General features: G+C 38.0%; 1 protein-coding gene across 1 annotated transcript in view; it reads right to left on the bottom strand.

Annotated features, from left to right (window-relative positions):
- The window catches only part of MYO16 (myosin XVI), a gene marked incomplete at both ends in the record, with an annotated part of 272,441 nt that extends 262,087 nt beyond the window's left edge, over positions 1–10,354 (bottom strand). The window contains 1 exon segment of the mRNA XM_084226992.1: positions 10,327–10,354. Within this exon segment, the coding sequence (XP_084083118.1) occupies positions 10,327–10,354 (28 nt within the window).
- Positions 10,355–17,427: the final 7,073 nt, after the last annotated feature.

Below are 17,427 nucleotides of genomic sequence, written 5' to 3'. Positions count from 1 at the left end.
GATTTGGAAATTATCATGGGGAGAAAACCTACAAGATGCATACACACAAGTAACATAATCACAAAGACTTTGTTTCCTTAGAAAGATCAAAGCAAAATATGCTTATGTGTTTCCCAAAGCAACTTTTTTTTTTTTTAAGAAATAGTCCAAGTCCCTGTGTCAAGATCTGAAGGGAGAGTTTAAAGCAATCAGAAAACAACAGTCATCTGATTAACACTGACTGCACTAACACATTTTTATTTTTAATACATATCTATATAAAGACAACTTAGAAGAGAACACAAATTGGCTGTTTGCACTAACCCTTTCAACTTTTGGATCTATGAATTTGTGTCACATTTTATTTGGCATTTTCAGAAGCAAGCAATGTATACTTGTTATAATAATATAGTAATTAATGCTTGTCACTTGCAAAGCCTGTGAGGAAATAGCATCAGAATATTTGCTCATATTTGAAGACTCCAAATTGCTGTAAATCACACCAAGAGCAAGTAAAACTCCCAAAACTCTAAATCAGAAGGTAGAATGACAACAAAGAAGAACTGGGTTTGCCAAATAACAATGAAGAAAGGCAAGAAAGAATAGATGAGAAGTCCTCCAGAAAATATAACTCCTAGTCCTTGCACAGACCTAGCTGTCTTTATTTGACTGCAATACAAGATTTATGAAGTGACAATTAAGTTTTGGCAATAATAGTTATTTTCTTACAGTACATTAAATGGAGATGTAGTAATACATTTATCTCTAGCCCACACTTTCAGGTATAGGATAGAGAGAAGGGAAGCACGTGCGCCTGGGAAGAGATGCACTGGAAAATTCTTCCTGCCATCACAGTATAATATAAAAGTTTTGTTACACGGGTAGTTAACACAATTGACAGTGAAAAACACTAAGACTGTTGTTAATACTTGTAAATCTGAAATTTGGGAAAGTGAATTAACACATTAGTGCACAGTAAGAGGAAGCCAGAATTACAGTTGCTGTAGCTCAAGGGTACTGAAAAAGTTGAACAGCAGCAGCAACAACCAACTCCCTGACTAAAGAAACAAAAAATCAGATTGTTTCAAAACCTGGGGTCGTTTTTTATCATAGACATTCTCAGATATCACTGTTTAGTCAGCAAATATGCCAGGGCTCAAGAGCCATACAGCATACAAGAATTACAGAAACCATAGGAGAAAAACACATAAATCAAAATTTGCAAAAACCTGCATATATAAAAGCTAGTTAAGCATGATGTGAATCAAAACAAAGAGGATATTGAGTTCATCATACATCATAGGGAGTTAAAAGTCAAAAAGGAAGCAGTGGTTCACAGACCTAGCCATAAGGACTGGCAATCACACAGAAAAGGAAATCCTATGCCAAGTGAACTGTGGTTCTACACACAATCTAATAATTTAAAGAGATTACTGTAAAGTAAAAGCAGATGGAAAAGCAGTTTACCACACAGTGCAGCTAACAAAAATTGTGCAGCAAGCAGAGCTAATATGTAGGCCTTTAGTCACTGTTCTGTGCACATCAAGGGACTGCAATCTCAGTTTTCAAATAGCAAGAGGATTGGAAACTGGCCCTCCTCCATTCTGCAGAAAGGCAACCTATCTGGAATATTGCATTCAATTCTAGACAGTCAAATTGGAGCAGTTCAAAAGAAACTACCACAAATAGTTTTGAGGCCCAAGGGACTGATTTATGAAGAAAGATGAAAAGAATTAAATATGCATAGCTTAGCTAAGCAGTGACTAAGGAGAGAAAAGTTAACAAAAATTTAAAGTCTGAAAGGGAAAACTGATTATATACCATAAAAATGAAGAGAATATGGATCAATAAAATTAATTTAATACAGTGCAAATTTAGGCAGAATACCAAGACAAAAATAGCATATATTGATGACATTAACAGGTAAGATCACAAAATTCCTTGTTTGGTGTACTGAGTGGACAGCCACATAAAACCAACAACACAGGCACAGCAGCTCTGTGTTTCTGACACTCAGGTCAGCTTCTTCACTCAGTTCTTAAATCTCCAAATGACCCTGTAAAGCTCTGTAAAGAGAACCCCTCAGTGAAGTGAAGAACCAACACATGAGAATTTCTAGCATGTAAAGCCACACCACTGGCATCTGAAAGGATTCTCTTTCTCGCACTGGCAGGGTAATTATTGGGGATATCCTAGGTAAGGCTGGCTAAGGCTAGAAAAGCAAGGGTGATTGCTAGTGAGAGCTGGATCTTCATGGATAAGTGAAAATGAAAGCAAGTTTAGTGGCTTTCCTGACACCAGTGTTTACAACAGTCTCTAAGGTCACCTTCCACATCTACCATCAAGCATGACGCTTGTGGCCATACACTGCTATGGGGCAGCTGGAGAGGCATGGAAATAGAAGTGAAGAAAAGAATTATAACATTTGATGGTGAACCTGTGCAGCAATATCCTTTATGGGTTAAATAAAAATGGGGAAATATGGTTGATAATTCAAAAAAGAGAAAGAGGAGGAAGAAGAGGAAGAAGAAGAAACTGAACAGCTTGATCTCACTTGACCAGCTGAAAAAAAGCAGTATCAAAGGATGGACTCCTAGTCTACACATATCTTCAGGCACCTTTACTGAAGAAATTACTGGATGAACATAAACGGGTTTTAGAGATGTTGAAGAAACTGAAGTAAAAACCAAACAGAAATTATTGTTGCAACTCTGACATTACTACTCACAGCAAAGAAAAATGTCACTCCAAGACAAAATAAATCTATATATTCATTGCTGATTAAGAGGAATTAAGTCATTTAGTTTGCCTCAAAAGCTTTACTTTTCACAACTATGTCTATATGATTTACACTTGCCATTTCAGCAACTAACATTAGTACTAGAGCTAACAGAATCAAATAATTGTGTTGAAAGGAAAGCAACTGAAAAACAAGCTGTTCAGCTCATGTGCAATCTGAATATAAAATGTCTCTCCTTTCACATAAAATGATTGTTGAGCAAGGAGTATATTGTTCTAACATTTTTTAGAGCTTTCTGCAATAAGCTACCTACAAACAAAATTACTATTCTTCCTACAAAAACAGAAAAAAAGAGGAAATTTCTACATGCCTGCTTCCCTCCTTTCTCAGTTTAGATGTCAACATTTACAAAACTTTTCACAGGAGAAAACTTTGATTCCTTTTATAGGAAAGGGATCACATTTGAATGCTATCAATTAAATCTCTAAACATGGCCTTAATACATTGCTCTGTTTTCTGTAGATGCCTTTACAAGGTCCCATATATATTCATAACAGACTTTCATAACAAAATTTGCACTGAATGGGACCACAGCAGGAGTCCACCAACCTGAGGTGGTCTGGCCCAGATCTACTGCCTGTCTGTGTGCTCTGAATACTGCTTCCATCTCCTCTGAAATGTCATACTGCACAGAGGGACATTCACAGTAGGATTTACAAGAAAAGATATCAGGTTTTATCTCTTTCTTTTTTTCTGAGAATAAGATTTTTTTGTTTTAAAATCCACAATAAAATGAAAGAGAGTAAAGTACATTTCCAACATGAATGTCCATATTCTAGCTGGATGAAAAGTTAGTAATAAACGACCAAGTGCTTTTCCACTGTGTGTGGTGCCCTCCTGTCCACACTCCTTGCCAGGTGCCATCATTACATCAAAAAGAGTTTTAAAGTGGACTAAGTCAGGGCTCTCTGAATCACCTTATAGATAGAGGGAAGTTGTCAGGGACTGTTGTCTTTCAAGGTACAAGAATGGCACTGGCAAGAAAACCAGTTCTGGCCACACTACTTGCATTTGTGTTTCTGCAAGGATACTACACTGACCCAGCTGTTGGCTGTAGTGATGTGCAGATTTCTCTTAGTAGGTCTTATATTGCTGTTGTTTTCACTGAAAGCATTTGCTCCAAAGCAAACAAATTGAAAGTACCTCTTGTAATAAACAAACAACATTTTTCTTTAAGTGGTGGTGTTCTTTTATAATATATTAAAAAACTTGCATTAGGACAACACTCTCTGTGCTCCAAATCAAACTAAGCTTTTGCTGAATTAATTATTTTCATTTGTTTAACAACAAATTAGAATTAGTTCCATCTCAGATTTCACTTGCTTTAAAATAATCATGTTTATACTTTTGCAATTTTGATTCGGGTGTTAATTGAATTATCTAAAAATATTTTCTGTTTGGTTTATAACTTAGAAACTGTGCAAAATTCAGCATTATGCAGTATATTAATTTGTACGAAACACGAAAAATAAATAAATGTGATTATTTGGAGCAAGAAGCTACAACAGGACTGAAAAGTGGCTCCATTGCTACCATTTCATAAATGGAAATAAAGAGGTTGGGAGGGTTGTATTGTTGGTGTGGGGTTTTTTTCTCCTCTGTTCCTGCAGCAATCTTCTCAAAAAATGTAATATTGGAATCTGAAGCTTCACACATGCTGTGCCAATATGGTGAGAAAATATGGTACTTTGACCTTTATAATCTTCTTTCATCTCATTTTTAGCGTGGATAGATTTCTTTGCTGTTTGCAGAATAACTAGAAGAAAAAAGCTCTCCAAATACCAAAATTATAAGGAATTTCTTATAAGCCCTCTGTAAAGTTTTCCACAGAAAGTGCTGATTCTTCTCTTTAGTGACAGATTTTTTAGAGTAGCAAACAAATTGGTGGATGGCTGCGATTTCCACTAAACTACGATAAATAGAACCTATTCTTAGTTGAATGCAAAGTTGGAAATGTTATAGTCTTCAGTTGTCCAAGTTAATACTGCTCCTTTTGCTATTAATTCAAAGTGTAATTTTCCAAATTTAATATAAATTAAATATAAAAATGTATCTTAATAAAATTATTAATTGCTATTCTATGTTGTTAGGAAAGTTGTTAGTGTAAGTTTTATTTACTGGAAACACTTAGCAAATTATTAGATTACTATCCCAAGCTAATTGGCTTATTGACGGTTCAAAATACATTTTTATAACTTCCTGTGTCTACATACTCATAGAAATATTTATTTTTTATCTCTTTCCTTGCAACCAGTATAATGAATTTCAAAATTATTAATATGTAGATTAGGTAAAAAATTAGTTAAAACTAAAAAAAAATTATGTTGCATTTCTGTGATTGTCACATGAACTCAGGAACTGGAGAATAAAAATAGAGAAACACATCTAACTGGTGAAGACATACTGGCATTCATAGGTGGTAAATAATATCCTATTTTCCTGTTGGCCTACACTTACCCTGTGATGACAGTGAGAGACATGGACCTGAAAAGCGTAATAGAAGCAAAAAATATTGTAACTGTGGATCTATTTGTATTAAGATTAGCAAGACAAAACCCATTTGTTCTCAACTGAATAGTTTAAAACCTAGGTTTTTAGATATCTTTCATGACACCTGAATTATATAACTTTTTAAAAACTGTTTGCACTGCATACCGTTGATACATCAGACACATTCTGTGTCAAAATGGAATACAAAATATCATTTATTGCATTAGTAGTCTCCTATACATTTTTACAGTATAAGCTTCTCAAATAAATACCTTCCATCAAAATCTCTTTACTCCCCCAGACTTGCTTTATATGCCTTCACAGGACCTTAAAACTCCCAAGCAGTGGATCATTTCACAGAGCCACTCCTTGGCTCTTTCAGGATTTCCAGGGCAGATGACTCCTGACTGCCTCCCAGTTTCATTTCCAGCAGGCAGGATCACTCAGCCATGCTAAGCATCTCATTTCAGTGACAATCTTAACCTCATGCCAGAGGTCACAGTGTTATAAGCATGCACAAGGAAAAGGAATTTTTCCCTGCAGCCATGGTGTACTTAGCTCTGTTATTGCAGAAATAAACCATGACACCAGAGTTAGCAGACACTATCATGAACTATCAGTCTAGATAAATGGGATAGGAGTTGAATAAGGACTGTCACAGACATCCTACTTCTGTTTACAGCTCTCATTTCCATCACCTGAATATTTTTACTATTTTGTCCCTCGAGCTCCTCATTGGAGACAGAAGACATGCCCAAGAAGATGTGAGAATTCCTTGTGACACCAGAATATACAATAAATAAATTATTACCACCGCCTGCCTAACCCTGCAATAGAAGAAATCCTGCTCATGGAAAGGAGAAAATCAAAAAATTTGGTAGTTCTCTTATGTCACCAACCATCCAGTGTGACAGAACACCTATGTGTCACTATTACTTGGGTCATCACACATCCTGCACATACTGCCACAGAGGTAAAGGGTTCCTGTGTCACAGAATAACTATAGGTCTCCAATTTTTCATTTCAGGCTCCTCTCCTCTTGTTTGGTCTAAACAGTAACTCACTCTACTGAGGCACAGATCAAAGTTTCACAGGCTGTCTCACAGTAAGAAAGCTGATATGAAGGTATCACGTGTTTCACCCCCAGTATTACTTCTTCATCCATGGGAGAATCAAGTTCAAGTCTCCATCCTCTGAAAACTGAAACTAATGTATCATATCACATCTTTCTCCCACCCTGTCCAATCTCCATGAGGTTCCTGTGGAGCTACCTCTTCATGGACAATCCTTGCCATGTAATTGGTCCTGAAGGCAATAAGAGATAGATATTGAAGAAAATTATTATGTTTATCTTCTATCTTGTTTCAAATCCTGAATTAAATTTATCAATAAATATCTAATTAGTATTTCCATCCCAGATCACTGTAGATCCCAGATCCTGTCACATAGCACACTTCAGTGGGTTTTAATTCATACAAAGGATTTAAAGGAATTGGAAACAGATAAACCAGAAAGAAGCAGAAACTGATGTTCAGATTTTATGATCCTAATATTTGGATAAATTAACTTGGCTTGGACTTCCACCAGGCATGACTGTAACTCCTTCTAGCAAGGTTTTTATTCTGTTTTCACTTATGCACCTCCACAGCATTTGCAGTGGAAATCAGACTCTGGAGTACCAAACTTAAGCCTTCTTGCCAAAGTACTGTTTTTCTCAGTTCCCTCAGAGGAAGTCCAGAGCAAAGGTAGAAAACCACTGCCATAACATGTAAATGATGATATTTATATCATAACTAGATATAAAAGGGACAGAAGACAGCAGCAAGGTGCTGCCTAATTTGCAAAATTGCATTCATTTGTAAAATCTGTCACACAAATAATCAAGATAAAATGGTACCCTGCAGCTGGCAGATAACATGTGATACTCTCCTACATACCACTGTTCTCTTTTCTAAATATTCACACTCACAGATTGCCAAGGATAAGCTACCAGCACAGACAGGGACAGCTCTGAGCAGCAGCAATACTTGGCTGCAAAAAGGAGATGGGCACGAGTAGTGACAACATGAGCTGCTCCAGCAGGCAGACACACATTTGGCTTAGTGTTAAGTGCTGCAGGTGCCAGCTAAAGACAACAGGATGGCTGCAGCAGGCACAGTCCCAGAGTACTGCTGGAATGAAAGACCTCACTGGGCATGGCCCCAGAACATCTGGTTTGACCACTCAGCTACCCCTGCTCAGAGCAGGAGGGAGTATCCAGAGAATGGCAACAGAGCTGGAGAAGGGTCAGGAGCACAAATGTTACAGGGATCACCTGAGGGAGCTGGGGGTGTCTAACTTGGAGAAAAGGATGCTCAGGGGACACGTTATCACTCTCTGCAGTTGTCTTAAATGAGTCTCCTCTCCCAGGTAACAAGAGATAAGACAAGAAGAAATGGCCTCAAGTTGTGCCAGAGGAGGTTTAGATTGGATATTAGGAAAAATAACTTCACTGAAAGTGTGGCCAGCACTGGAACAGTCTGCCCAGGGAATTGGTTAAATTACAATCCCTGGAACTGTACAAAAAAACGTGTAGATATGGTGCTTGGGGCTGTGGTTTAGTAGTGGACATGGCAGCGCTGGTATAATGGCAGGATCCATGATCTTAGAGGTCTTTTCCAACGCTAATGATTTTATGAGTCTGTGGTGGACTGAAGAGCTTTCAAAGCTGGAGCTTTTCAGACAGAAAATGCTTGTGACTAGATAGTGACTTATATGGTGAAGTATATCTGATTTTCACAGCCTTCTAATGGGAGCAATGCCATGAAAAAATGAAAGAATATTATTAAAATTGTATTAACATCACCAGAGAATAGCTACAGCCCTTCTCAGCTCAGATTCCCACACCCAACTTCTGCAAAGATTAAAAAAATCCAAGATGCAAACATATGCAAAATCCAGGTACATAGCACTGTAATTCATAAACCATCAGCTTTTAAGTGTCATTAATTTGTGCCTTTTAGATATTTCCTCTCTACCCAAAGTAGTCCAAGAGCCAGTGCTCTGCCACAGTGCTTCCTCTGGATCAGTGTCTTTTCTTTCTGACACAGAAATCATTGGTGAAATGAGTTAAAAGTAAAGTGGGGTGTGAAGAGTCACGTTCCAAGCACTGTGAGATTCAGCTGTTCTCAGCACATCTCAGAGCACTGCTGGTGCTGCAACTGCACACACAGCCCTGGCCCATCTTTGGTCCCAGCTGTCTGCCAAACACGAATATCTGCAACATATTGGCACGGGAAGTCAGATAATAACGCTCAGGGGAGCATCGCAGAGGAAGTGCTTCTCCTTCACTAATTACAGGTGGAAATGGAAGCACTTCTGCCAATTCTGAGAAGCATGGGCAGTGAAAAAAACTCCTGTCAGGCTCCAGCCAGCATCCGTTGTCTCCTAAAGGACACTATTTGGAAAGAAAAGAGCTGTGCGGTAAACCACCCCAATTTACTGGGAATTCACTAATCAAAATTCCAAATCTGAAAAACAGGAAACAAATATTATTGACAAAATTGATGCTGTACATTCACCTTTTCCTCTGCTGTGTTTTAGTCCTTCATCTCTGCAATCAATGCAATGAACATCCCAATTAGTCATCATTTGCTTCCTTTTAACAGAGGAACCTCAGGGTCATCCCCATGTCTTTCCTATAGTCTCACTGCAGAGTTGCTTATTTAATATGCTATTGACTTTCACATGCCTATCTAGATTTGCTACAATTTCACTGTAAGAGTAATTTTAAAGTGAATAAAAACCAAACAATACTTTTTTGACATCTTAAATATAGTTACATTGCAAATTCCTCATTTGCATTTATCAAATCTCCATGCAAGCTCAAAGATTTATTCCTAGAATGCACCTCTAAAACTGTGCAGTCAAACTAATCTCTGCTTCTCTGCATGAACAGAGAATTGTAACTCCCACTAGTATAAAAAGCAGTCCATACACCAGTCCCATTGAATGCAGACAAGAGGAAACCCATATAAATAATTTTTACTTGAATTACTAAAATGCTTCCAGGGCCCCTAATTTCATATTAAGACAGCAAAGAACCACATTTCTTGTTTATTAACTATGACACAGTGCTTTAAAAATAGTTTCAAAGTGTCTTGGTACACTTAAGTCACCAAAGATCATGATCTAGAGAGGAAAACCTTTTACAGCAGTCTGCTATTTGACATGTAAAAACTGTGCCATTATCACTAAAGTCTGAAGTTTTCCAAGTCCTTCGGTAAAAAAATATCTATGGCTATTGAACTATTGCTGGCTGTCCAAAACAAGTATTTAAAGAATAATTCATTTCTCTGGTGTAAACCCAGCAATTTCCACTCAGACCCTGGATGCTTTCAAAGGCAAATCCTATAAGACTGAAAAATCTGCAGCTAGGAAGACAAGCAACCTTGGGAAAAAAAAAAAAAAAGCTGTTAGGAATTTCCTCTGCAATGAATCAAAAAAATTTAGCATAGATCCCAATTGCAGGATGTCTTTAAGGAGGCAAGATTGCATGATTCAAGGTTAAAAGTTCATTGTCATTTTTTTAAGTCTGTCACACCAAATAGCTAAATATTCTGACAAGGAGGGGATACAAGCATTTGATCTACAGGATATGATGAGTTGGGTTTGTAATTATAAAGCTATTCTCATTTGTATATCCTTGCAAAGTGTGAGAGCCATGTTCCAAGGTTGTCCTTAAAGGCGTCCTTAACATAATGCTGTCAATGACGTTTCTTCTTTTCGGACATTACATTCTTCGGTGATTAATTTAAACAAAAGTTTTAAAAGCCGATCATTGTGAAGTTCAGAATGAGAGCATTATTACACACACAATGAAGTTATCTCTGAACAGAGGAGAGAAAGAAACACTGGGCTCTGCCTGTATATTCACATGCAAAGTAACAACTCCCCTTCCCCAGTACTATGTTGACATCATGCAGCATCTGCATTCGACTTTTTGCATATGTAATGAAAAGACACACCTCAGAAAATAAAGACAGTTTTAAAAGCAAAATAACCATTTTGTTACTTACAGCATTTGATAAAATGGTAATGAGACATTCTTTCATCTCAGGCTGTAGTCTCACTACAGGTTTCAGCATTCTCTTCTGCTACAACTGTCATGCCCAGAAAATGCATTATTTAAAGCCCTTCCTCAGGTATCCAGTACACCTCAGAATACATTATTTAGCGTAGTTTCTGTTCCAGGATCTTGCAGAGGCTTCCAAGTCACCCTCACCCGGCTGCTGGAGTTACGATAAACCTCTGTGCGTCTTGAACCATGACTACTGCACGTGCTATTGTAGCACAATTGATTGACAGCGCTCCTAATCCCACATCCCCAGGAATAGAAAGATTTAATTGGTGTGCACTTGCAGCCACATTCTTCCAGCACTGAGGTGTGCTGCTGCACTGCGGCTTTCACAGTCCTGCCAGTTAATGGCTTTTCAATAGCTTTCAAATGGCAGCAAACTAAGCTTGATGAGTGGGCTCGAATGAAATAGCAGAACAGGGGATCTTAAATTTTATTTGTGCATGTTGCTCGTGTGCCAAATGCGACCAGATTTTTAGCTAGTACTAAACCAGGATTATTTTTAGTTGCCACCAGTTGCTGTGTGAATAGGAAATTGATATAGGTTTCCAAGAATAACCATCTTTTAGCATCGCAGATCATTTTTCAGTATATTATAAGGTAAAAAATCGGGATAAAGCTTACAGCCATCTTCAGAGTCTCATGGTTTATGCATGGATTAATTTACATTGAGCTAAAAACATGCTTGTGTGTACATTTCTTGGTATGTTCCTGTTCTAGCATTTCTTTGTATTGCAATGCATCTTTTTCACAGATGGAATATTTATGTCAGGAGACAAAAACTGCAAGCTCTGCATGGTTTGTATCATGATTATGCGCATGTTATCTAATGAAATTTAAATCACTGATTGTGAGAGAAAAAGCCTTAGAAAATGCATCACTAGGAACAACTCCATACAATTATTTATCACACTGTAGAAGAAGAAGTCAATGTACACTGACGCATTACCCGGTTTCAGATTAAGGGCACACAAAAGGCAGACCTGCATTGTATTTTAAACACCCAGGCTGCAGCATCCTCTGAGAACAATTTCTGCATTACTTTGCCAGGAACAGTTATCCATGAATTTGGCTACTACTTCCATGAGAAAGCTACAGCTGAATGGCAGTAAAATATTTTTATAGTATCAAAAAATAATTTAAGAAAATTGCACTCAGTGAAGACATCCATTTGCTTACCATGCATCATGCTTGCCACAGCCAACACTTCACTGAGTGAGAGCTCTTATAAAGGAAAACTGATAGCCCAACCATATTTAAATCTTTTATTCATCTGAAAGGGTTCTCACCTACTATTTTGTCAACATAACATTTTAACAGCTACAAAGTGTTAAAAGGACTACAAAGGAAAAAAGGGTCTAACTAATTAGTGAGGATCACTAATTCAGATTCTATTAACTATTCTGCAAAGTTCCCACAAGAGCAGAAAGATATATATTCACAGGCTTCCAGTGATCCATTAGCAAAACCCTTAGGTGAAATCTCTCAGCTCCTAATAGCCACATATTTCACATCTGGTTTAAAGTTAAATATGCACAGCAATTCTTCTACAGAACTAATTATTTAGGTGTTTTGGTTTTCTTCCTGAAAACATAGTTTTCTAGAAGAAAAAAAGAATCAAGAAATAACCAGTGGGACATAGGGATAAATTATATAAAATAGTAATTACATTACCATGGAAACTTTTTTTTGCTGTAAAGCTCAGAAGTCCAAAGTAATTAAATCTATCCAGACTGTCTTTCACACCTATACATCACTAGGCCAGTTTGGCCCATATGGCTTATAAAATAAACATACAGAGTGTTTTAAGAGGCAATGTTAGTCATAGTTCATGAGCAAGTGTCAAGTAATCTGACAAAAAGGCCTTTGAGCAATACTTTTTGGTGGAGACATTCCTGACAGGTTCATCTCTGGTGGCACTGTCAGGCAAACAGGCTGCCGTGTCTAATAACATCACGCTTCACCATCCCACTCTGGTTAAAACCAGGAGCACCCTGGTAAACAATGGTGAGTGAGAGAAACGGACAAATGATGCTTTTTAGCAGACAGACATGAAAGGAAGAAAAAATACCTGATTTTGGCTTGAACAGAATGTGAAGAAAAAGTATTTAGATCTGTCTCATTTTAGATTGTAATATATGTGATTATGCATTGAATTGCCATAGTAAAAATTTAGGATGGTGGAACTTGGTAGAATTTATGGGACAGGCAAGACTACATCCTCCATCCTGCAAGGAATGAGGGGGAGAATTCAATAACACTGAGTGCAAGATCCTGCACCTGGGTCAGGGCAGCCCTCAGTATCAATATAGACTGAGGGATGAAGGGACTGGGAGCAGCCTTGCAGAGAAGGACTGGGAGTTACTCATGAAAAGCTGGACATGAGCCAGCAATGTGTGCTTGCAGCCCAGAAAGCCAACTGGGTCCTGGACTAAAAGTGTGGGTGTTAGAATGGTAGGTGCTGCTGCCTATCTCTTGTCCCCAGCAAGCCTCTCCTGTCAAAAAGCAAGCTGAGTGAACATTCAGGCAATGCAGTCAAACCTCCACTCAACACTCACCGAAACTGGCTCAGCCATAGAGGCAAGAAAGGCTCTTTTGCAAGGTTTTATTCCAGCAAAGTAACACAGTGGCTGAAGGCTAGAAAGAGGGGAACCACGTAGAGCAGGCACCTCAAGAAGGGGAAGGGGTGGGGAGCAGGGCTGAGGGCTGGGCAGAGGGGCCAGGCCACCACGGGAGGGCGGGCGCCCACCAGGGATGCCCAGCCAGTGACAGGGGAGGGAGAAACCAGAGGAAATTGTGACACAAGTCCATGGGGGACTCTGGTTTTCCCCCTGGGAGTGCTAACTCTATGGCAAGTAGTTACTGTTGTTTCCAGGGCTGAGGGCTTGGGGATTGACCAAGGGAAAAGAGTTCATGGGATGCTACACTGGGCTGCTTCAAAAGTAGTATGGCAGGTCAAGGGAGGTGATCCTGCCCCTCTCCTCTGCCCTTATGAGACCCCCAACCCTGGAAACATTAAAGGTCAGGATGGACAGGGCTCTGAGCAGCCTGACTGAGTTGAAGATGAGGGTTGGATTAGATGAGGGGTGCTCATTGCAGATGAGGGTTGGATTAAATTAATTTAAAGGTCCCTCTCCTTCCAAAATGTTCTATGATTCTATGTCCTTTGCAAAGAGCATTTAGGTACAGGACAGACTCTTGAATGCAGCGAGCTGTTGAGTTGGTATTTGCATCAGACAAACTGGGAGCAGAGCTGTTCTCTATATGCTCCATTTCTTCTCTCCTAACGTGTGCTGGTCCATGTCATTGGAGAAGAATGTGGGACTGTTTGACAAAGGAGGGTTGCACTGCTACACCGTAGCTTGGGTCTATGCCCTCCAGCTGGACTGTTGGACTAATCAAATCCATGAGCAGCATGTACCCACCTGCAGCACTGTGCACTTTCCCATTCTCCAGGAGTCTGTATGCCAAAAATATATGGCCAGTTACTCAAGTAAAGTATGAATAACAGTGCCCAGATGAATGGAAAAAAGGCACAAACTCTTCAAGAGGTGGCACCTGGCAACCTCAACATGTTTTTTTATTTTGGAATATAATGTTTCTTTTTTTTTTTTTTTTAAATTTTGTAACATATCTAGTTTTATTATGTGGGTAATTATCATTAATGGGTTTTGAAAAAGAAGTGAAAGCATAAATGGAAGGAAAACATGGAAAGCAACATATATTGCTATCTGCAGGAAGTTCTGACATATTGAAGGGCAGCATCAAAGAGAATTAAGAACAATAGATGACTGCAAATGCAGAGAGACAGGATGAACCTTCAGGAGAAGGGGCAGCTAAACTTGAGGTTAAAGGAAGCCACAATAGGAATATTAAGAAGCCAAAATCTGTTTCATCCTGCTGGAAAGACATTATTTCCAACGCACTCTTTTGCTAGGTTGGAGAGAAGAGGAAGAGCAGAGAAGAAACCACAATGGTCATGGGTTGTCCATGACATAAACAAAGATTTCAAGTGTAAGAAAAAAAAAAAAAAAAGAAAGTTTTTTGGAATGAGTCCAAGAGAGGGAATACTTCATTGTAAGTGATTTCACAAAAGAAATCCTAAAATTTGTTTATTCACAAGAAAGGGAGATTAGCCATGTTAGGTATTATCTCTTGACTGAATTCCATCAAAAATTCAAAAGAGAAAAAAAAATATATAAACAACACTTACAATCTGACCATATAAACTATGGAATTATGCATAGACAGGCTATGAGAGCATTGTAAACCTACTTTCTCCAAAGTAAAGGTAACATTGGCAGGTTTTTAATCACAGCTCCAGTGATCCTTTAAAGACTACACCAGTGTTTAAGTCTACAAGAAGGCAAAAACGTTCTTGAGCTGGGGACAAAGACTGAGCTAGTACTAAATCTGGTGATAAAAGACTTAATGTATTTGATTTTCTCCAGCTCAGCAAAAATATAGATAAAACAGAGTCAAGGTCAGAAAACAAGATCTATTTAGCTCTTCTAGAAAAATACCTTGCCCCCTCTCCCTATAGAGAGAAAACAGCCAATTTTGTTCTTTGTAGAAATTCAGCTGTCTATGAAATTACTGAGTTATTTAAAGAGATTCTTGGAACAGGTCAACCATCACTAGGATAGTTTTATTTCTTTGGATAAACACCCATCTAGGGATCACCATCTCAGAGTAGACACTGCTTTCAGATCTCAATTTCCAAGGCTCAGACCTTGACTTAGAAATGCACCTAGGAAGCGCTTCCTAAAACACCCGAGCAAACAAGAACACTTAAAATAAGGTTTTGCTGTCAAGAACTGACGACTGCATTGTACTCATGTCATGTAAATATCTTGTTACTCTTCCAGTGTTTCCAGGTGTCACAAACAATTGAACATTTAATAATTTTATCATCTTAGTATTTTTCAATTCACATATAACTGAAAGATTTGATAGAGGTACACAGAACTATCCAAAAGCAATTTGAATAATGAGAAAAGCACCGTGACTACTGGTTTTAAATACATGACAGATGCTCCCCATTTATGCCATTTTTGCTCAGTGCAGCAAAGCTTGTTATATTCCTTCAGATGTTACAACTTCATTGCACTACTTATGGGTTTAAGACTGCAGACAAAAAAAGTGGAATGCAGAGTAACATTGACATGGCTCATATGTTTTGACAAGTGATACTGCTTAGCAATCAAACCTTGGCCATTCTATCCAGCTGCCAACAAGCCACTTCAGATAACATCTGGTAGCTCTATGCTTTATCAGGAAGCTGGGATGAGTCCTAGCAGATGTAGATACTTAGCAAGAAGAACTCTGTACTAATTCTCTCTACATGAGTCACAGCAGAACAAAACACAGCAGTTTCTCCAAATAAATTTTTCTATGAACTTGCATGTCAGATGGATGTGAGGTTTGCTACAGAGATTGCAGCAACAAATCAAATCTAATCACTCAATCAATCACTCAGCACGGTTGACCTCTAGATGATCAGATGACTTTTTGTTTCTCTTCCCTCTTCCCTTCCTCCAACTTTTGCACCCTTGATTTTCCATTTCACTGTAAATGCATCAATTTTTCAGGAAGTTGGCAATCTTCCTCCCATTCTTCTACCCAGAGATTGAGAAAAGTGGAAAAAAAAAATCCTTTTTCTTCTTCTCTATGTACTGTTGTAACTGAATGTACATGGGTGGACTAATCTGTAACTATTCTTTAACTTATTGAAAACAGGAGATTAGAATCACAGGATGTTATTACCCACTACTGATGAAGTTTGCAAAATTGCCAGTAGAAGCCATTTGAAAGTATTACTCTCTTCCTGCCACACCCAAAATGACAATTTTTCAGGCTGTGAGTAGGTCTGTCTAGCAGCCCCTTAACTGGATGGGATGAAGAAGCTCTCACTTGTTGTGGGAGAGCCTAGAACAGAGGTAATAACAAGACCAAATACAAGAAGAAATCCCAATAGTCTCATATATCATTAGGCTTATGTTTGGCACCAGTACTGACTCAATAATTAACTTCTTCATTACAATGTGTGAATATGCTTTTTTAAATTAGATTTGTTCATAGATTTGATGAAAGACTGCTACAGAGAGAAGCTGCTGACATTTTCTATGCAAAGCCTCTTACGAGAGTGAAAAGACACCACCAAGACATGTTAAAATGATAAGCAGAAAAACATGACAGCCATCACAATGCCCAGACATAAGAAAAAAATGAAAAAAAATCCATGACTTTCCACATAAAAATTTATTATATGGTCTATATATTAATTTTTTTTAAAGTTTAGAATATTTGGGAAAGAAATAGGCAAAAAGACTAATTCAATTCAACATGAAAAATGTCCTGCTAGCCTCTTGATAATTAGGAAATGTGATGACCCTGTATTGTATCCCTATTTTTTTTGTTTTCTAATTGATTTGATAATTTTAAAACCAGGAGACAAATAATTACAATACTATTAGACGAATAAAAAGTCAAGAGTAGACCAGAGGAATTGTGTATCCTTTATCAGAGGAAATGTTACTACAGCATGATTCTTGAAATATAATTAGGGAAAACTGAAAGGACTGCAGAAGGAGTCCTTGAGCTAGAAGGTATTCTTAATTTAGGAAAAAAATTAACTTGGACAGCTGCAAAAGCCAAAGAAGTGATAGAATAAGACTCTTCTTGGATTGTAGAACAGCACAGAGGACAGTTAGGCAATTTCAAAAATTTTAGAAATTACTCTAAATACTTGGTATCCTAAAGGGGAAAAAAAAAAAGAATTGATGTTGAAGATTTGTAAGGGATGGTGAAATAACAGTATTTTAAATTTGTCAACCATGCCATTCAAAAAACCTTCCAGAACAAAACCACATGTACCATATGCTGTACCACGTGCTGCAGACCAAGACCAGAATGCATTTAAGTTTAAACTGAAATTACAAGATACTAAAGGGAGTTCTGTAGATACAACATGAACATTGAACAACTGACAATTATTGTGCTGAAAATTATGATGTACATACTGGTTTTAATATAGACAGTT

Source organism: Fringilla coelebs, assembly GCF_963513975.1.
Source record: "Fringilla coelebs genome assembly, chromosome: 2".
NCBI lineage: Eukaryota > Metazoa > Chordata > Aves > Passeriformes > Fringillidae > Fringilla > Fringilla coelebs.
Note: the sequence above shows the minus strand (reverse complement) of the source record. Positions and strands in the feature narration are given on the sequence as shown.